General features: G+C 47.8%; 1 protein-coding gene across 1 annotated transcript in view; it reads left to right on the forward strand.

Annotated features, from left to right (window-relative positions):
- LEO1 (LEO1 homolog, Paf1/RNA polymerase II complex component) overlaps positions 1-22,924 on the forward strand; it is an 892,878-nt gene that overhangs the window by 749,605 nt on the left and 120,349 nt on the right. Inside the window, exon 9 of the mRNA XM_069624834.1 lies at positions 5,998-6,133. Coding sequence (XP_069480935.1) covers positions 5,998-6,133 — 136 coding nt within the window. The remainder of the gene's footprint in view (positions 1-5,997; positions 6,134-22,924) is intronic.

The raw sequence follows: 22,924 nt of genomic DNA on the forward strand, positions 1-22,924 counted from the left end.
AGAGCGGGGGTACCACTATCCACTAGTGAGGCACCACCTGACAAAGAGGGCAAGAAGCTCTATGCACTTGGGAAGAGAATCACGACCTCCGCCGCCTTCTCAACTAGGATTGCAAATAACAATTCCCTACTAGCTAGCTACGCAGATGCACAGTGGAGCAAGCTGCGCAGCGAAGCAGAGGACGCACCAGAACCCCTGCGTTCACGCCTGTTAGCTATAATCTCAGAGGGAACTCTTGTAAACCAGGGCATCGTAAAGAACTCCTTAGATGCTGCAGAGACGGCTGGCCGTTCCCTGGTTCAGGGAATACTTCTCAAACGCCATGTCTGGCTGCGCAATTCGGGATTTAAGCCGGAAACCCAGGCTTCCCTGATAAATAAGCCAATAGAACAAACACATCTGTTTGGGAAAGCAGTTGATGAGGCCCTAGAACATGCGAAGAAAGAGTTTGATATCATCAAGACTCTTGACCAAATTTCTAGGCCCCCTAACAGACGCAGCTATGGCAATAGACGCTCCTTTCGTGGCCAACGCCAGCAGCAAAACCAACAGCAATTTTACTCTGCTACCAACTGGCCCTCTAACCAGGGTAACCACACCCAGTTCAGTCAAAGAGGCCAACGCCGTGGCAAAGGAAGAGGTCGCGGCTCCAGCCCCAAAGGTTCCACGCCCAATACCAACAAATGACCCGAAGATTCGGGTCCCCTCCCATGCATCACCGGTCGGGGCCGGCTAACATCGTTCCTTTCAGCATGGGAGGGAATATCGTCAGACCGCTGGGTATTATCCACCATAGCCCACGGATACTGCATCGAATTCAACGGTTCCCCGAAGTACAGGCCCCCACGGAACCGACGCATGACACCGGAACACCTCAATATTCTTCTTCAAGAAGTAGAAGAGCTACTGAAAAAAGAAGCTATAGAGGCTGACCCCTATCTCAGGTAACAGAAGGTATTTATTCAGTGTACTTCCTTGTACCCAAAAAGGACTTAACCATGCGCCCTGTATTAGATCTGCGCCCAGCGAACAAGTTTGTCAAACCCCAAAAGTTTTGTATGGTGACCTTGCAGGAAGTAATCCCACTGTTATCACAGGGGGATTACATGACAACACTAGACATGAAAGATGCATACTTTCATATTTTAATGTTGTCAGCGCACAGAAAATACCTCAGGTTCAAGATAGAGAACAAACACTACCAGTTCAGAGTACTACCCTTCGGGATAGCATCTGCACCAAGGGTATTCACGAAAGTACTGGCAGTGGCAGCGGCCCACCTGCGCAGGTTATCCATCCCGGTATACCCTTACCTCGACGACTGGCTCATAACAGGGGATTCTTACGAAACATGCTTCTCCAATACCCAAAAGACCGTAGACCTTTTGTCCCAACTGGGCTTCTCCATCAACGAAAAGAAGTCCAGCTTAGACCCCAGCCAAATCAAACAATTCCTAGGGGCTCTAATTCGAACAAAGGACGGCCTCGTCTTCCCCTCCAACGAGAGGGTCCAAAACATGCTGTTTCAGATCCCCCATTATGTGGCAGGTCGAGAGGTGACGGTACGCAAAGCAATGCGCTTGCTAGGGATGATGGCGTCATGTATTTATTTGGTACCTCACGCGCGCCTGCGCATGCGCCCAATGCAAGAGTGGCTCTACAGCCAGTGGTGTCAGGCCAGCTGACAATGGGACGATCTAGTGGTGGTCTCGCAGGCCTTGGTTCTCTCGCTACGGTGGTGGACAAAAGAAAACCTGTTATTAGGGAAAACTTTTGCCACACCCGCAGTGGAAGCCACTCTAACCACAGACGCATCCCTTACAGGATGAGGGGCTCACCTATCCCATCAGACTGCTCACGGAGTGTGGACTCCGAGCTTAGCATCCAAGCATATAAACCTGCTGGAACTACTAGCGGTGTTCAAAGCACTGAAAGCCTTTCAGGAACACTTACAAGGAAAGACAGTGATGGTCCTCACAGACAGCACCACAGCCATGTACTACCTCAACAAGCAAGGGGGCACTCACTCTCCAGGACTGTCCAAGCTGTCCCAGAATATATGGAAGTGGGCTCTCAAACACAACATGTTCCTACTATCACAACATGTACCAGGGGAACTTAATCTGCTAGCAGACAAACTCAGCAGAGACTTCCCCCTGCCCGAAGAGTACGAATGGCAATTGCACGAAGACATCGTCTTAGACGTCTTCACGCAATGGGGATTCCCGGAAATAGACCTGTTCGCAACTCTGGAGAACTCACAATGCCAAAGTTACGCCTCCAGGTACCCCCAGAACCAGTCCAAGGGGAACGGTCTGTCGATTCAATGGTCAGGGAAATTTGTTTACGCCTTTCCCCCGACTCCCCTTCTCAACAAAGTGGTGCACAAGATGCACCAGGAGCAGGTTACCATGATACTAGTGGCCCCAATGTGGGCCCGGCAGCCATGGTTCGCTCACTTGATGGAGATGTCCCTATCTCCCCCAGTGAAACTTCCCTGCCCGTACAACATGCTGTCGCAGGACACTGCATCCATGCCCTCAGACCATGAACTTAGCAGCCTGGCTCCAGAGATCATAGAATTTGGACATTTACAACTCCCGCAGAGATGTATGGACATCCTCAGGGAAGCCAGAAAACCTAATACTCGCCACTGCTATTCTAGCAAGTGGAAAAGATTTGTCATCTGGTGTAGAGGTAAGAGCATCAACCCGGTTGACTGCTCTCCCACTAACATTGTTCTGTACTTGACCCATTTACTGGATTCAGGTCTAGTGTTCAATTCCATTAATGTCCACCTAGCGGCACTTTCTTCATACACCACTTCCCAACTTAGTGTCGTGGTGGAAGATACCAGTTATCAAGGCCTTCATGGAGGGTGTAAAGAGGATACACCCTCCGATAGCTAACCCAGCTCCCGGATGGGACTTAAATGTGGTACTTTCTAGACTCATGGGCCCTCCTTTCGAACTCATGCACAAGGCAACTCTTAAAGACCTCACTCTTAAGACTGCTTTCCTAATAGCTATCACCTCCATTAGGAGAGTAAGTGAACTACAGGCTCTTTCTTTACTAGACCCCTTCGTAACAGTTCACAAGGATAAGGTGGTTCTACGCACACACCCAAGGTTTGCCCCAAAATTCATCTCGAAATTTCATGTAAACCAGTCAATAGAACTACCAACGTTCTTTCAAAACCCTTCCAGCTTGGGAGAAAAAAGTCTGCATACACTAGATGTACGCAGAGCTGTCATGTTCTACATGGAAAGAACCAGACCACCGAGAAAGACTAATCAGTTCTATGTCTCTGTGGCAGCAGGAAGAGAAGGAGATGCAGTTTCAAAGTCCACTATATCTAGATGGATTGTTCAATGCATCACTCTCTGTTACACTCTTGCTAAGAGAGAACTACCCTTCAAGCCAAGAGCACATTCCACTCGAGGCACTGGGGCTTCCATAGCGTTCATTGCAAATGTTCCCCTTGAGTCCATCTGCAAAGCGGCTACCTGGAGTTCTGTGCACACCTTTACAAAACACTACTGTCTAGATGCACACTCTAGATCTGACTCCCAGGTGGGACAGGCAGTATTAAGACATCTTTTCTCTACTGTTCCTTCTCATAACCCACCGCCAACTCCGGGTACTGCTCGCTAGTCTATGGACAGCATGTGATTCTAAGCAGATTAACAAACATCAGAAGACAATGCATTACTTACCGTAAAAGCATTTCTGATGGTTGTATCTGCTTAGATTCACATGCGCCCACCCTTCCTCCCCGCTCGGATGGAAGGAACATGGACATCCTTTTCTATATTTCTCTTTTCTGTACTCCCTCAAGTCTAGAAGGCTCCCTCAGGGCAGAAAAATACAAACAGAGGGACCTCGACGCGTGAGGGATTGTGAGTACAACGCACGTCACTATAGGGATAGTGTTACAGACACGCCTTGTCGACGTCCCCTTTTTCGACTACGAAAAACAAAATGCAATACTCCGCAGTGACCACTGGATGTCGGACCTATGCACAGCATGTGAATCTAAGCAGATACAACCATCAGAAATGCTTTTACGGTAAGTAATGCATTGTCATACATTTTTCAATATATCTGTGTCATGTATTTTCTTTTGGTTGTGTATTGAGGACCAATCATACCTATCCACCAGCCTTCCATCTTCCCTTGAGTGAAGTCTGACTGCTGTGCCATAGCTACCAATAAAGAGAGTTTGCTCTCACATTTAGTTGGTGCGCTGTTACTTTGAGATCCCTAACTATTTTCAATAAGGGTGATGTGAAAGATGCAAGCCATAACAATGTGATTACAATATGATCTTTCTGCTGCAATATTGGCTGGGCAGGAGGTGGAGGTGGATTTGTTCCCTCTAGAGTATGAGTATTATGTTGTCATAAACTGTAGAGCGTAGAGCTGTGTCTTGGTTGTATTTGTGTCAGTGGAGGGGAGATTCTGTCTGTGATGTTTGCTAGCGTAGTGGTTATCCTAATACGACATCTCATATATACACCTGCAGTTCACATTAGTCAGTTCATTGTATGCAAAGAGATTGCAATATTGTATTCAACAAACACAGCAAATTACAATAAAAAATACATGAATGTACCCAATTGCATAATAAATATCCATTAAAGCAATTTCACTTTTAACACAAAACAGGAGCCCACTTCTAGTGATATAGCCTCAATGGTGAATCTCTACTAATTCTTCCTTATTCACCTCTGGACAAACCTGCCCCAACTCTAGTGACTGCTCACCAGACAACTCTTTGCATATTCTTTTCATGGTCTCCCCATGTACACCACAGGTACTCAGATACCCAACCTGTTACCAGATAAAGGCTATCGAATAGATCAATGTGAGTACAATTGAGATGGCTCTCATCCCGGAAACGTGTAACTTGGGGAGGAGCCACTTATTCTGTGGTAAACCTAGCTGGGAGGAAAGTGGGAGCAAAAGTTCACTGTCCTGTAGGGTAGGCCATTGCAGCTCGTGCTTGCATCTTCCTATTTTTATAGGCTGCTACCTGCAGCAATCCAAACCTTATATTTACGTTGTGTTTGCAAAGGCATGGCAGAACCCTTTAATCTGAAATGAGGGTGAGTAGGCTGTTTTAGCTAACCAGGCACATGAGCCACAAGACCAGCCAGCAGCCATCCCTGGAAGGTTTCTTCCAGTACAAAGTCACCCAGATATGCTATAATATCCAAACCGTTCCTTTTTGCCCTTGGGGCATATATTAATTTCTTAAATGAGGGGAAATGATTTCTGTGCCCCTCAAGTTCCGGGAACCGCAGGCACATTATTGTTTTCGGCCACAACTTTCTGGGGGGGTTGGAGGCCTGGGGCGTAGGGGGGTGGCGGAGTAGGCGTCAAAGGGTCAAGGAGGGAATGTGAAGTAAAGGAAATGCCCAAGGAAATCTTTGGGTTGAATCACAGGTTGACCTTTTGTATTCAAGTGCTGTCTGCTGACGTTTTAGAGGCTCTTGTGGATAAAAACAAGGTTCCTGAATTTATATTTGCAGCTCACATATGTGCTGGATTTCTATACTGTTGTTAAATTGCCCTCCTATGGTGTTTGACCATCACAACCTTTGAGCCCTGTAAGTAAACAAGCTATTTAGAGTGTTTTTCTATTCTGTGATGGTGTATTGAAATTAACTTGTCTCCTAAGTTTCTGTAAACGCCTTGAAAATCTGTTAATGTGTTTGTCCCTCTAGACGTAAGGGTGAAGAGCATCAACCTATTTTTGCCAATGGGCGTTATATGCACAGTAACTAGGAAATTAGTAAACCTAGCTGCAGAAAATGTTTGTAGGGTAAGTCTGGATGGTACCATGGTGTGCGCAGCCATTATCAGCATGAGTTGAAAAATAACAGTCTGATGGTTTTTAGTTATTACTTATATCTTGCCTGTTTTACTGTGGTAACATCATTAAGTTATGTGCTGCTCTTGATTGTCTTCTAAAAAGGAACTTTTCTTTCCCAGACCTCACTCTACTGACAGTGCTACTCACAGGAAGATGACTCTGTCTCTTGCGGACCGATGCTCCAAGACTCAGAAGATTCGCATCCTGCCCATGGCTGGCCGAGATCCAGAATCTCAGCGTACAGAAATGATTAAGGTACTCTCGACACTTGGCCTTTAGATGTTAATGCTTATATTAAAATCTTTAAATGTTAATTCCTGGTATATAAATGTTTTGGACTAAAAGTCCAATGATCCCTCACCATTCCTCAGCATTGATGATGGGAGTTTTATCTCAAAACATCTGGAGAATGAAAGGTTGCACACCCCTGCTCTAGATAAACTACTCTGCCCCTACTGTTGAAAGACGGACTGTTCAAATGTTCACAAATTATGATAATACTAACGTGTTGCTTGCATAATATTTATAATATGACTGCCGCGCCCCAGTGGGGGCGGCGGGTGGGCGGGCATGGCCTGTAACGGGCCACCAGCACAAGGACTCTTATAGGGCTGTGGGCCATTACCGGCCATGTCCGCTCCCCCGCCAGGACGTGAACGCCATTTGCACTCTGAGGTGGGAGGTGCGTCAGACAGGAGCATAAATCTCTGGTCCTGCATGCAAGTGCGGAGAGAGGAAGTGGAAAGGGTTGAGTTTGGTTTGGGGGGGACAGTGGGGAGGCTCCCTGTTGCCTCCCCACATAAAACCACAAGAATTGCTCCTCGGCTGCCTGGAACAGGAGTCGTAGAATGTATATACTTGCTGCTGTTGCAGTCACCAGATTGGCCAATGCCCCTTCCTCTGGTGTGAATTTTCTGTATTAATCTTTCATATGTATATTTTGTAATCTAGGCCTCAAAATACAATTCATCTAAATTACAGACTTTGTGTACAAGGAAACATCAAAAGAAGATACATAAGTAAAAACGTGTATCACATTTGCCAAAAAACATCAATTTAAAAATATTTCATATACATTCTGTTAGGTAAGAATTGATGTAGTAACACTGTGTGAGACTACACAACACTTATCTGCTTGATATTAACGAGAATTCGACCAGCGATATGCTGTCTTCTGTGCTCCTGAAAAAGGTGCCAAATCCACAGAGCTGCATCCAGCCACGAGGAAAACCTTGCCTAGGGCCTTCCCCCATTGATCCGTGCTGCAAAGTCCCTTCCAAGGTCCAGTTTTCAGTCACCACGACAAGGAATCCACAGACTGGGTTTTTGGCTGCAGATCCTGAAGTTGTCCTGCTGCAAAATCTTCTTCTGTGCTGAGGTACTGTGCTGGCTTGGGTATTTACTTACCTTAAGTCTCTTTTGATTCCTGTGTAGTTGTGGGGTGTTTTCTGTGATTGGGAGGCCTCTCATCAAGTTCACCCAGTTCCACTGATGGAATCCTCCGAGGGTGTCTTCTGTGAAGCCCCTGGACCCTCAACTAACTCTAAAGTACTTACTTGTTCTAACAGTCTACCTTAGGAACTCAAACTTTTGCTACTTAAGAACCTGTCCAAACCTGCCTGTTGGACACTAGACCCTAGTGACCCCCTCTCCCCCTTCTGCCACTGAGAAAACTCCTGCTCCAAGAATAATGGAAATACTTAGGGATTGGGCCTTTTGCCTACACAAAAGAATAAGTATTTAGTGTCTAAAAGTTACTTACCTGCAAATAAGTTGGTTGGTAACTGTAACTCCGAGAGTGAACAGTTAAAAAGTTCTTACTTACCTTGAATGTGTCTGAAAAGTATATGTGACACTTTTCTTTCCTTAGAAACTGTTTCGCCAGTCTAACAGAAAGTAGATGTTAGGGTATATTACTAACCTGTGATTTGGTTGTGCCTCTTCCCAAAAGTAATACTGTTGGTTTCACTTTATTATTCCTGTTAGGATAATTGTAAGAGTGTTCCCCAACTAGGTCTTGCTTCCCCTGACCTGCTGTTAGCCTGTCCAGAATAAGTCTGCATTAGGTTTTACCTGCCTAGAATAACCTTGAGTCATTTATAAAGAGTAACACTGGGTTTGCTTTCCCTTTGCTGTTTTAGACCGACACAAAACAAGTCTTGGGTTTACACCTGCCCTAAGTTGCTGATGTCTCCTTGAAAAAGTATATGGGTTTTACTTACATTTGCTCACAATGCAACCGTGTCTCTAGCGAAATCTTTCCCACCATTTTCCAGTACTTGCATATCAACTGTGTCTGCATTCTAATGTCATGTGGCACCAACCGTATATGCACACTGATGGCAAGTGGACATTGGCTCACTTGGCTACCTGGCCTACAGGCGCTGTCTTTCACACCAACTTCAAGTATGCCCATAGCAAGTATGCCTGCATTCACCTGTCATGTTGAAACATTCATATCTGAAACCATACCCACACTAAACCCATATCCACTAACATGCTAATCATTTCTGTAGTGCTGGGAAAGTGAATTCACAGAAATCATATCTGTATGTACTACGTAGCTTTACCTCACTCTCTCACCAATCGTATGCAAGACATTCCTACAGAAGACATTTCAGTCACACCAAACATGACATTAGTTCAGGTAAAACAATGAACAAGGCAGGGTGACGAGACACCGCCGCTATATAGATGGTGTCCAAGTACCACTTTCATGCAACCTAGACCTCAAGGGAGGGAGCCAAAGTGGCGTCTACTAATTTCAAAAGATACCTCTTGACTGGAGCGAACCAGAATGGTGTTCCCGTCTTCTCCGATGCACCCCTCGAGTAGAGGGAGCGGTACTGGCGTTTCTTTGCATGACAAGCCTCAGGTGGAAGGAGCCGGAATAGCATTCCTTTCCAATGTATGCCTGAAGCGGAGGGAGCTTCACTGACATTTTTTTCTAAGGCAGTTCTGGATTGGAGCAAGCTGCACTAGCCTGCTTTGGCAAGACACCTCAAAGGGGAGTGAACCAGAGTGGTGTTCCCTTCTTCTCCAAGGCACAACTCAAGTGGAACGGTCTGGAGTGACATTCCTTTCCAGGATACTCCTCAAGTGAAAGGAGCCTGAATTGTGTTCCTTTGCAAGTCACCGCTCGCGCAGAGGGAGATGGACTGACCTTTCCTTCTAAGGCAGGCCTCAAGTGAAAGGTACTGAAGTGGTGTGCCTTTCTAAGGGAGGCCTGAAGTGGAGGGAGCAGGACTAGCATTGCTTGCCAAGGCACGCCAAAGGGGAGTGAACTAGAATGGTGCTCCTTTCTTGTATAAGGCACGCCTCCAGTGGAGGCAGCAGGACTGACTTTTTTTGTAAGGCAAGCCTCAAGTGGAAGAAGGAGCCAGAATCGCATTCCTTTCCAATGTACGCCTGAAGCAGAGGGAGCTTCACTGACATTTCTAAGGCATTCCTCAACTGAAGCGTACTGCACTAGCATGCCTTGCCAAGACACCCCAAAGAGGAGTGAACCAGAGTGGCGTTCCCTTCTTCTCCAAGGCACGCCTCAAGTGGAGGGAACTGGAGTGGCATTCCTTTCCAAGATATGCCTGAAGTGGAAGGAGCCTGAATTGCGTTCTTTTGCAAGTCACACCTCGTGTAGAGGGAGCCAGGCTGACCTTTCCTTCTAAGGCAGGCCTCAAGTGAAAGGTACCGAAGTGGTGTGCCTTTCCAAGGCAGGCCTTAAGTGGAGGGAGCAGGACTAACAATGATTGTGAAGGCACGCTAAAGTGAAGTGAGTTGAAATGCTGTTGCATGTTTATTGAAAGTACACCTCCAGTGCATGATGCAGGAGTGCCGTTCCTTTGTAAGGCATGCACATATTCAGGGCCTATGGGTCCCTTTCAAGGAATGATGGGCACTCCCGGAAATCAGTCGATCTCCCAATACTTTTCCTTTGTATGATACAAAAGGAAACAAGGCTGTAGGCAGAGGGCTGTTTTGGAAGGGCATTGGGGACAGTACACCAGAGTATCCCTCCTCATTCCTTGTTTTGTACACACCTTACATTTTCTGTAAGGTTGTGTCTTCATGGCTGTGGCAGGAACATAATCTGCAAAGTGTCGACCTTTAAATCTGGCCACATCTACCTCTGGAAAGGAGGAAGTTTGTACATGGATAATAGTCAGAGATTGTACAACTTCAAAGATCAGAAATGAGAGGTGGTTTTGTGGAACGGCTGCACGGTACACAACATAAGCATTGTGCATGGCTACATGCATAATGTGTATGGCCAACTTTTTGTACCACTTGCGCGACTTGCGTTAATCATGGTATGGCTGAAGCAATTGGTCTGCTTTATCTACTCCACCCTTGTACTTGTTGTAGTCCAGAATGCAGTTGAGCTTCCGCACTTGCTGAGCCTGCCCGCGCACAGTGACTACTGAAGTACTTTCATCATGAATAGTACTTAGCATGTGCACATCTCTACTGTCGTAGAATTTTACTGCTAACAGTTCATCCTGCCGCAATACCATACATGCTCCTTTGTCCAGCTTCTTAAACACAAGTTGTATGGGGAAGCCTTTGTGGTCACTGCGTACTGTACTGCATGCCAATGGGCCCACATTGTACAATTCCTTGAGTGGAATTCCTGTGTAGAAATTGTCCACATACAAATGGTGACCCTTGTGGAGCAATGGTTTGACAAGATCCCAAACAATCTTTTCACTTAACCCTAAATGGGCTGGGCAGCCCAGAGGGTTTAGGGTGGAGTATTTTCCATTGTACTCTCTCATGCTGTAGGCATAACCAGCTGTACATTCGTACAACATGTAGACCTTGATCCCATATCGTGCTCTCTTGCTCGGGGAGGTAGCGGGGGTCGTACTGCTTGAACACTAGCAGACCTTTGAACAATATCAAAGATTCATCAATGGATATGTTCTGGCTAAGAACATAGCCCTCTGAAAATCACTAAGTAAAGTACTTCAGAAACGGCTGAAGTTTGAATATCCCATCACAATCTGGGTCCGTTCTGGGTAATGCTGCCAAGTTGTCATTGAAATTCAACATACGTTGCAGTGCTTGAATACTATTTCTACTCCTTGTTGGTGGATAAAAAGGGGTTAAAATACTGCTTCAGTACACCAGTACATTGAGATAGACTGCTTCGGCGATATTCCCATGAGCAGAATGAGACCCAAAATGTTCTCATCTCAACATTGGTCGTTGGAACCCATGATTGTGCTCTGGAATGTGGTTTGAGAGTGGGACCCTGTGACCTCAAGAACTGTGCAGTGTACAAATTGGTTTGCTGAACCACATCTGCAATGAACCCATCATCAAGAAAAAGGTTGAAAAAGTAAATGGGCTGAAGGGTGTCCAGCCAAAGGATTGAAAATAAAGGATCGAATGCCCTTTTGTTCGAATCCAAAAGGATTGAAAAAAAAGGGTTGAATGTTTTTTTATTTATTTATATATGTTTTTAGTGTAGTATGCATAAAACGTTTTGTATAAAAAGAAAACGCAACCCTTTTTTTCGGTCCTTTTGGAGTCGAAAAAAAGGCATTCGAGCCCTTTGTTTTTGATCCTTTGACCTATAACCCTCTGAAGCCCACCTGTATTTACTGTGCACCCTGATATTCCAGTGAAAGGGGGCACAACAGGCTGAGCCATTGCTGGAGGCACCCACTGCTGCTCATTAGCCATGTCAGGATCTGGCACATTCCTTGCATGTTTCCTCATCCTTACAGGTACCCTTCGTGTGGGAAGTGTCAGAAAAGATGCATGTACTCTTTCATCCTCTTCGTCATCGGATGATGAGGAGAAGGAACTAGCATCCATGGAAAACTTAATTCCCAAATCAACTTCCTGCTCACCATCAGAAGCACTAGCTGTTTCAGATTGCACATCCTGCTCTGTGCCTTGCTCCGAGCGAAACTCCATCAGTGCAGAGAAAGCCTCTGCACCAGACATTGCTCGACGAGAAGCCATGACTACTGTTGCAATGGAAACCTTCACTGCCCAAATAACAGATAAAGAATGAAACAATAGGTATCTGTGCTTCGAATGCATTGTGTCCTCCCACGTATTCCTCATCTTAGATATCTTATCTCCCAGCTTTGCTGGTTTGCCATTTTTCTTTTCACCAGAGTTTGCTGAGCTGGAAGCCGCGGAGTCGTAGTCCCATGGGGGCCGCCGTTGAGCATCGACGTCCTCCACATTATAATGGGCTTGTGCCGCGCCTGTTAGCTCAGTTCTGTTTTTCCGAGCACTGCTTCGTGTCACAAAACGGCACATATGTTTTTTAGACAAAATGTCTTCTTCGACTCCATCCACACCAAAGATGGGTTTTAAAAAATGTCAAAAATGTGGAAAAAATATGTCGATTACCGACCCCCATCGTAATTGCCTTTGGTGTTTGGGCCATGACCATCGGTTTGACGAATGTGATTCCTTTCAAGCTATGTCCAATACGGCTCTTAAGGAAGGGAAAGGTAAGCTGGCGGTGGGGGGAGGAATCTAATAAGTCTTCTAAACGATAAAGAGATTCTGAAGGGTCGAGCGGAAAGTCTCGACACGAGTCGAGGAGATGGAGGTCTAGGAGTTGCTTGAGGAATTCCTCCTCTTCATCCAAAAAATCAAAGAAGCAACGGCATAGTTCTTCTTCCTCGTCTGATTGAAGGGTTGTATCCGACCCTTCCAAGCAAGATTCCCCCGAAAAATGGGAGGCCTTTAGGGCTTTGATGCTAAACAATTTCGAGAATGCGGCCTAGACCCCCTCAAAAAAGCAGCGTGAAGATCATGACCCGGCCCACTCCAAGAGTGACTGAGGGAGATCAAAAACCAGGCACGCTAGATCTGACAAAAGTTGAGGGTGTCATCGGGGGAAAGCTCCCCGACACCTCATGGAAAAAGAGTGAAACCACCAGTGCATAAATCAAGGAGGTGACGGCTGACAAAATGGCGACCACATCGAAGTCGAATATAGACTCAACTCAGCCGTCAACGACAACTTGGAGGACGCCGCCGAAGATGGCGTCGATACCTTCCGCGACAGTCGAGGCCTCCCTTTACGACTTCAAAACCGTCAAAGCCAGAGTCTTATCATAGACGCCTTCGATGCCTTTGTCGAGGCATTCTTTAATTCTGATGCCAAAATCGACACCTTTGTCAAAGCCTAGATCAATGCCACGCTATTCACCACAGAAGATCCACAACCCAGACAAGAATTTTTTTAGATCTTTGTCCTCCATTTACGAAGAGCATTCCTCTGAAGAGGATCTTACTTCAGCTGGGATTAGATTTGGAACTAAAGAGGTTCCTGAGGAGTTGATGGACCCAAACTCTAAGATGGCTGATCATTATGATTGCCTTCACACAGCCAGTGGCCTAGATACTTCCCCTGAAGTAGAGTTTTGAGAAGCCAGACCTTGCAGATCATGCAGACTCTGGGTATAGAAACCTAATGGGTAGAGTCATTGACTTCATGGGATGGAAAACCGCTTCCCCAAGATTTGACCAGGACGATATGACCGACATCCTTAATGACGGATCTCAAAGGGACCCTGTCCCCCCTTTCCATAAGAAATTGCTAAAAAGGGTGATGGCAACTTGGGATACCCCAGACTCTGGGCCTGCAGTAAGTGAAAGGTTTATAGGGAAGTACAGACCATCCTCAGATCCTGAGTACCTGTCAAAGCATCCCTCGCCAGAAAGCTTGGTGGTTTAACTGCAACCTCCACTAGACAGTCGGCTTACCCTTCGATACCACCTGATGGGGATGACAGAGAGGTTGATGCTTGGGCCCGGAAAGTCTTCTCTTCGGGCAGCATGGCCATTAAATCTACGAATGTAACTTGCTCTCTGGCAAGGTTTACATACACCCTGCGGGACTGTATGACATCAGCGGCTGAACACATCCCGGAGGGCGAGGAACGGGATGGTTTCCTGGCAATAGTAAGAGATGGAAAGGAGGCTATGAAGGAATGCCTCCAGTTAGGATTGGACTAATAATAATTTCGCATTTATATAGCGCTATGAACCCTCGGGTATTTTAGTGCTGCTTATTATTACCCCCGGTGTGTGGTGCTCATTTATCGACCTCGGAAGGATGAAAGGCTGAGTTTGGCCCTCCTGGGATTCAAACCTTCATCAGCAGGCTTGGCCTAGTTTAAGCAGCTCCATGGCATCTAGCGCAGTGCCACATAGATTTGCATGGCAGAGGAAATTTCGGTTTTGCACCGGACGTGCAATCCAGATTACTCAATATGCCCTTTGACGGCTTGAGGCTGTTTGGCAGCAAGGCGGACAAGAGCTTGGAGAAGCTGAAGACCTCTAAAGCGGCAGCTCAGTCACTCTCCACCGCTATAAGGCAGCCTCAGCAACACTCCTACGCAGGGTCATCTTCCTGGAGGAGACGTCCCTTTCGTTTCTACTCCTCTTTTGGAAGAGGGAGGGGACAGGCCAGTCTAAGGGGCCAACAGAGAAAACCCTCTCGTGGTGGAAGAGGAAAAGGTGCTAGATCAGCCCCAGCAGTGGCTACTACCTCCTCAGCCACTGCTGCAGCTGCTGCAAAGCCACTCTGAGGTCTTGACGCACAAGACCCTGGTGGGAGGCAGGATCACTCGATATCTGAATAAATGGCGGGGCATTACGTCAGATGCCTGGCCACTAGAGATAGTACCCATAGTTACTGCCTTCCTTTTCGCCAAGGACCTCAACAGCATCCACCGGGAACCAATTCTGTCAACATTCCAGACCTGCTTCTTGTGCGGGAGATTTTAGTCCTGCTAGAGAAAAGTTCAATAGAACATGTACCTGAAGCAGAGAGGAACAAGGGTTGGTACTCCCCTTATTTTCTCATTCCTAAGGACGGAGGATTGAGACCCATCTTGGAATTAAGAAAAGAAATGTTATCAAATTCCTCAGGAACGACAAGTTCAAGATGGTGACCCTTTCTCAGATTCTTCAGGCTCTTCAACTTAAGGACTGGCTGGTTTCATTGGACCTTCAGGATGCTTACTTTAATGCGCCAATCCATCTCAAGCACAGAAAGTACCTAAGGTTGGCGGTTCTTGCTATCAGTTTCGAGTTCTGCCATTTGGGTTGACCTCCGCGCAAGGTTTTTCGCCAAGCTGATGGCTGTGGTGGCAGCAAGTCTCAGGAAGGGGGGAATTCATGTCTACCCTTACCTGGACAACTGGTTGATAAGGGCAAGTTCACCCGAACGAGCCCGGGAACATCTGACCATGACCTGCCACTTCTTACACAGACTGGGCTTCTCCCTCAATTACAAGAAGTCACAAATGATTCCACGCCAAAGACTCCAATTCATCGGAGCAGTCCTGGCTTCCTCGGGCAAAGCCTCGCCTCCCGAGGAGAGAGCTTACCACATTCTGCAAATTGTAACAATGTTTCAAAATGCCCAACATCTGCCAGCCTTCAATTTTCTGAGGTTGCTCGCCCTCATGGCATCCTGCATTTTTCTGGTGCCAGAGGCCAGATTGAGAATGAGATCCCTTCAATGGGCCCAATCTTTGGGGGATATGTCAGATCTTCTGCAAGTACCGGCCAGAGTGGCTCAAGATCTTCTATGGTGGGCTTGCAAGGAAAATATCCTCAAGGGAGAATATTTTTGGCAACCATGGCCAGAGATAACAGTAGTGACTGGACGCCTCACTCATGGGGTGGGGGGCGCATACCAACGATCCTGACAATCACCGGTCGTTTGTCTCCATCGAGTCCAAACTACACATCGACATTTTGGAGCGGAGGGCAATCAGACTAGCGCTGAAGGCCTTTCGGCCCTCTGTACAGGCAAAAAATGTCCTGATAATGACCAACACAGTGGCCATGTACTACCTCAACAAGAGAGGAGGTGAAGGGTCACTACCACTGTGCAGAAAGGCAATGCAGCTCTGGTTCTGGGCAGTGCAAGAAGGAATCTCTGTCAGCAGTTCACCTAGCCGGAGAGCAGAACACGGCGGCTGACGCTATGAGCAGGCAGAGTACAGTTTCTCACGAATGGGAACTAGCTCAGGAAGTCCTTCGAGATCTTCGCCCTTTGGGGAACCCCTCAAGTGGATCTGTTCGCGACCAGTGTCAACAGGAAGTGCAAAATGTACTGCTCAAGGTAATTTCCTCTGAGAGGAGCTCTAGGACGTGTTCATGGTGGACTGGGAATTTCCACCCCTATACGAGTTTTCTCCAATCCCTGTGATTCCTCATGTAATCAGGAGGTTGAGAAAGTTCAGGAAATCCATGATCCTAATTGCTCCGGATTGGGCCAGGAGGACGTGGTACCCGGACCTTCTGGACATGTCCATCTGCCCTCCAATACGTCTTCCACAAAGAGAGGATCTTCTCTCGCAAGAGGAAGGACGGGTTCTCCATCCAGAGCTCAAGACGCACAGCCTTCACGCAAGGATTCTGAGAGGCTGAGATATAAGGATTGGGACCTCCCGGATGACGTAATGGAGATGTTGCTTTCGGCCAGAAGGCCAGCAACAAAATCCTTGTACCGGTGTCGTCGGAACAAGTTCAGTAACTGGTACAAGGATAAGAATGTGGATCCATTCTTATGTAATACTCCTACAGTACTTTCTTTCTTTTTACACTTGGCCAATTTGGGGCTCCAAGTTGGTACGATGAAAGGATATTTAGCAGCGCTATCTATATTTAAGCGCTCCTCCTGAACAGGTTTCTTATTTTAAAGTGCCTTTAGTTACCCAGTTTCTAAAAGGACTACAAATGTGTACCCTCCAACACCTTTTCAGGTACCCATCTTGGATTTAAATTTAGTTTTAAAATTTCTCATGTGTGCCCACTTTGAGCCGTTACATTCTTGCCCGTTAAGGCTCCTCACTTTGAAAACAATTTTGCTAGTGGCTATAACATTAGCCCGCAGGGGGAGTGAGTTGCAGGCGCTCTCTTGTAAGCCTCCTCACATCATTTACCATAAGAACAAGGTCATTCTAAAGGTCAAACCATCATTCTTAAAATAGTCTCCGATTTCCACCTGTCACAGAAAATTACCTTAACCTCCTTTTACCATCTTTCACACGCAAGTAAAGAGGAGGAGAGATTGCACCGGCTGGACCCAAAAGGGCTCTCAGTTTCTATATTTTTAGACTAGTGAATTTCCGACAAAGTGACCAACTGTTGGTTGTATATACTGGACACAAATTGGGCCTTGAGTTTCTAAACGAGGAAACCACTATCCAGATGGATAATTCTGGCAATTTCGGAGTGCTACAAATTGGCTGGGAAAGAGCCTCCAGATGGGCTAAGGGCTCATTGAACCGGGGGCATGGCAACTTCCACGACTCTTCAGAGGGGTGTTCCGGTGCAAAAGCCATCCTTCATTCAGTCCATGATTGAAATCTCTGGTACTCCCTCCTACAAATTCTCACTGCTTTGGGAGCCTATCTAAGATGAGGAATACGTGGGAGGACACAATCCATTTCGAAGAACAAGTTACTTACCAACTGTAACGTTCTTTCAACTGGATGTTCCTACCACGTATTCCTCATCCCAACCCACACCTCTGTACAGTTTACGCAAGTTGCACTCAAACTTCCTGAAGAGCAGAAGGACTTTGAGATCCAGAACTGAGCTAACGGGCGCGGCTTGAGTCGTTTAAACTGCGGATGATGTCGACGCTCGACGGCGGCCCTCGAGGGACTACGACTCCACGGCTTCAAGCACAGCACCCTCTGGTGACATTTATTTTCCGACGCAGCAAAGCTGGGAGATCAGATATCTAAGATGAGGAATATGTGGGAGGAACATCCATTTGAAAGAAGGTTACAGTTAAGTAACTTGTTCTTCTCAAGGTAGGGAACCTAGTAGAGTAATTGGTATTGAATGCCACAGACCAAGACCACACAAGTACTCCAACATGTCCAGACTCTGCTCACAAACTGTAGCAGCTCTCTCCAATGTGATGTACTCTCAGTACGCTACAAAACACGGAGTACTATTTTGCAAACACTCATGTGTAATGCTGAGGACCAGCTCACTGCTTTCTTACAAGTGGGTAGATGGCTACAACACACCTGCACCTACAACAAACAATATAAGCAAGATGTAATCTTCAGCTATACATTACACAAATACTAGTGTGGGGAGGAGGATGGAACCCACAATACCAATTCAGAGACAGCCAACATGTGTTGCACCCTCCCCACCTCCATGGGGTGCAGGTGGATGGGAAATGCAGGTGAGAAGCAACCACGTAACGTATTAGTGTTTCAGTGAGGTGAAAAGGCAGAGGCGACTTAGACGCTGGCAGTGAAGAATAGGAAAGTACAGGCCCTGCCAGACAATTGCTGGCACACTTTCGACAAAACCCCCTGCTCATTCACATTGGTCCTGTGATTTAAGGGGGAAGGTCACAAGAACAGAACTGCAAGGGCCAGCAAGTGGAATTGGACTGCTGAAAGTGGTGATGGTTTGCAAATAGGCAGCACCGACATATTTAATACATTGACTTTCTATGAACACAACGTACTAATCAATTGCAAGGAAGTATGAATCTCACTGTCAACATATTTACTCAACATTTTATTAGCATGCCACACAATCCAGTAAGCCCAACAGTTACCGGGTTCCCCCCGCAACATAGCGCCTGGGAAAAGGTCAAAATGCCTGCAATGAAAACGTCCATGCCTCTTTTTAGAAGGTCCATCCTTTCTCAGTGAAACATCAGTTCACCTTCGATGACGCCATGGTGAATTGTCTGAATTCTATTATTGCCCTTTGTGAGTCTTCCCAGCTCGCCATTGTTTCCTCGTCGAGGAGTTGATGGCCTTTTCATTCCCTGGAGTTCTCCAATCCCTCCTGGGAATCATCTGTGACCAGGCCACAACATTGTTTGGAAACCTCTGTGATATCCATTCCAGTTCCGCCATCAATAGCTCCCGTGCCCCTTTCCGTCCCATAGACACCAATTCATTTCCTCCCAGGTGCACCACTATAAGGTCAGAGGGAGGAGGACATCTCCTTTTGCCTGGTCATCGCAGATGGCTCCTCTGAGCTGCTGAAGGCACATTCCCTGACCCCAAGACAGTGGACCGAGAGAGCATCTCTCCGAGCCCCCAATGAGATTTGCCCTCTGAAATGTCCTGCAGCACTTTGGATGAAAGAGTGGCTGATAATCCACAAACCCTCACTAGGAAATGGAAAAATGAAAAACCCCATGAATATGGCCAGACATACAGTTTATCATTTAGCACAACTGTTGCTTCAACACATGTCTCTTGCAACAATCCCAGAAACACACTTCCCCCAATCTGACATGCACTTCACATGTGAGAGAATAGTAGGTCATTATTGGCACATACTTTTCTGGGAAAGAGGTGAAGGACACATTGTCACCTTGTGCCAATGGCACAGTTGTGCTGGCACAATTGCAATCAGTGAAGGTTTCTGTTACTGTCGCCCACCGATTGTACTGCACGGTGGTATGGTGACTTGCACATACTGCACCGTGATACTTTTGCAGGGTGAATATTCTGACAAAATGAACTCCACAGAAAGTGTTGATTGTATACTCTGTCTATATAGGCACCCTGACAGAATGTGTGCCACTCGTCACAAATGGTTAACATTTTGGACCATTTTGTGAGCGCTTTGGCCAAAGCTCCAGGAACACTGGTGAACTTGGGGTGGGGGGGGCAGTCGACCAACAAGGGAGAGAGGCGCCCAAGGTCAGATACATCAACCGTGATGATCCCCGACCTCTGGCTGGCTAGCGCTACAGCTTTCCCCTCCAGGAAGGAATGGGAACCCTGCCGGGACTCCCTGCAACCACTGCTGAACTTGGGGGACAAAAGACCCACATGGGAGACGGGTGCCCAAGGCCAGGGACATCACCCCTGACTGCCCTGGACCTCTGGGTGGCCTGGGTTACAGCTTTGCCCCCTGTGAAAGGATGGGGACCCTGGCCCTGGTGTTAGGGAGAATTCTGAGAAATGTGCTAATTCCTTCCTTCTACCTTAGAGACCCCCAGCTCTTTTGCTGGACTCTAGGACTTTAACGTTTTGCCTGGAGAGAGTGTGACACTTTTCTTCCCACTGTCTCATGTATTTTAATCTGATTTTGAACTCTGTTTCTTCTGGTGGTCGCGTCTGACAAACTCCATAGGCATCATCTGTTTACATTGTCACACAGCACCTTTAGTGCAGTGGCACAGGGAATACTTTTAGATTTCCCAAGGTTTAAATACCTTCTCTTGGATTAACTACTGTTTCCAAGAGCAGTGAAGTGAAATTGACTTCCCTTACTTTGTAACTTTCTAGACCCTGCACACATTATATTACAATAGGGTGCTGGAGGGGTTGCTTAGTGGTTTACTTTTAACTACAGTGGTGTGCATTTACCGCAGGCTCCGTTCACAGCTGCAGTAAAGCACCCAAGGGAGCCATTTTTGTCAAAATGGCCCCGGTCTTCTTTTTTCACCATTTCTTTGTGGAAAGGTCCTTCTTGAGTTTTACTCTGCGCGCCAAGCCAGGTTTGGTCCCTTTGTTCGTTTTGCCTTTGGTGGGATTCACAAGTGAAGCCTGCCTCTGGCTCCAGGGTGTCTGGCGGGGGTAGGAAGCGAGGGAGGTGCCCAAAACCCCCTGTGCTTAGTCTCCTAGGAGGCAGGAATGGACCCTTAGGTGATGGGCCGGCTGACTGTCCGGCAAGGGCAGCCAACCTGCTGGGTGACTGACAGCTTGGCTGGGATGAATAGGAGAAACCTGCATAAAAGGCGAGGCTTAGAAGACAGTCGACTACTGGACGAAGAAATCTGAAGAGGAACTTGAAGGACCGTTGGTTTGCCCGGTGAAGCCCTGCTGCTGTGCTGAAACTCCAATTTCGTTTTGACTAGAGACCCTCCTTAAGCAAATAGGTTTCTGAGAACCACCTGTCCGAAAGCTGCATCAGATCTAGAGCCGGCATCCAAACAGTAATGCTTGCAGAAAGCCGAGGGAGAGGCCTAAGTGGCCATCCCGCTTATGACTTGCCAAGGGACATGGCGCTGGAATGCGATGGCCGTTGCCTTGGCCCTGGCTGCGTGGGCATGCATGTTGGCCGGAAGCGGCTTGTGCTGGCCATCATAGGCTTCTTTGATGGCAGAGACCATCCAGCAGGATATGGAAGCCTTAGAGGCCCGATAGCCTTGACTTGAGCCTCCAAAAGTGACAAACAGGGCGTCTGATTTGCGGAAGCCCTTGGTCCTGTCCAAGCAGAATTTCGGAGCACGTCTGACATCCAGGCAGTGCAGCACTCTTTGTGCTTCGTCCATAGGATTGGGAAGAAACGTAGGAAGGACTATTTCCTCGTTCAGGTGGAAAGCAGACGGAACCATGGGCAGAAATGCCGGGTGTGTCCACATGACTACCTTGTCCTTGTGAAAGGTGGTATATGGCGCAGAGGCAACCAGCGCCTGGATCTCACTGACTCTACGAGCCAACGTAAGGCCCACTAGTAAGGCCGTCTTGATGGTGACCAGCCTGATGTCCACGGATGCCATTCCCCTCTCCCTTTCCCCCATGCACTTTTCCCTTCCCCTCTACCCTTGCACTTGCGCGATCTGAATGACACCTGGCCTAGTAAGATCGTTGTCTGTCTCCCCTTGTTCCCCCCCCTGCCTCGTCGCGCCTTGAAACACTTGTGTATAGGCGCGTTACAAATGCCATATCATATCATATCATATCATGGTTTGTGCGCCAGTGCGCCCAAGACTATGTTAAGGTCCCACACTGGGTGCAGTCTCTTGACGGGGGGGTAGAGCCTAGCAAGACCCGTCCGATGTTTGCCGATAGGGTTGGAGGAGGAGAAAATGCCTTTTTCAGAGTTCTTGTAAGCCCAAATGGCTGCAAGGTATGCGTGGCAGGTGTCCAGTTGTACGCCTGAATGAGCGAGGTGCGCTGAAAGGGAGAGCACGTCGTCCAAAGTGCATGCCAAGGGGTCAATTCCCTTGGAGTCTGCCCAGTGGCAGAATCTGGTCCATTTGCTTTTGTACTGGGCTCTGGTGGCTTTGCTCCTGGCACCTTGTATGATCTCCAGACTGGCCTGTGAGAGGCTAAGGTGCCGAAGCGTTACCTGCTCAGGCACCACGCTGTGAGGTCTAGTTTCCCTGGCGCAGGGTGGATGGCTGCCCCACCTGCTGCGCCAGAAGATGTGCTGGGCCCGTCAGAAGGTGTATCGGGGGCACCTCCAAGAGGCCGAGTAGCTCCGAAAATCCATGGCCTGGCCGGCCACCATGGAGCTCTCAGAATGATGAGTCGGGGAGACTCCATGATTTTGCAAATTACCCTGTGGATCAGAGGAGTGGGCGGAAAGGCGTAGGCTTTCATGCCGGTCCACTGGAGGTGAATTGCGTCGCCCAGAGAGCCCCGGCCCTGACCTTGCTAGGATGCAAACTGGGGACACTTCTTGTTGTGCCAGGTGGCAAAAAGATCCAAGTGGGGGTGACCCCACCTGTTGAAGATCTCCTGAATAATTAGGTTGTTTAGCTGCCACTCGGAATTGTCCGCTCCCAGCCTGCTGAGCCTGTCCGCCTCCAGGTTGGATTCCCCACCGGGAGGTGGACTGCCGAGAGGCAAATGTCGTTTTCCAGGGCCCACTCCCACATGCTGATCGCCAGACTGCACAGAGGAAGGGATCTCGTGGCTCCCTGTTTGTTGACGTAGTACATGCTGGTCGAGTTGTCTGTCTGGATGAGGACAACCTTGCCCTGAGAAGTGGTAGGAATGCTCTGAACGCTAGCCAGAGGCCGTTCAGCTCCAACCTATTGATGTGGTATTCCTACCCCTGTCTAGTCCAGGTGTTGTGGACTGAGAGATCGTCCAGGGTGGCTCCCCAGCCCTCAAGCAAGGAGTTTGTGGTGATGGTGGCCTGCGGAGAGGGAGGCCGAAAGGGCTTGCCCGTCAGTAGGTTGCAGTCCATGGACCACCATGTTAGGTCTGGGTGGAGAGATGGCGGAACGTTGGTCTCGGATTGCGAGCCCCACTCCTGATCACATGAGGCTGCAAAATGCAGCTGGATCCTCCTCATCCTTGGTCTCGTGTGCGGCACAGC

Source organism: Ambystoma mexicanum, chromosome 11 (assembly GCF_040938575.1).
Source record: "Ambystoma mexicanum isolate Mex_15411 chromosome 11, UKY_AmexF1_1, whole genome shotgun sequence".
In the NCBI taxonomy this organism is placed as follows: Eukaryota; Metazoa; Chordata; class Amphibia; order Caudata; family Ambystomatidae; genus Ambystoma; species Ambystoma mexicanum.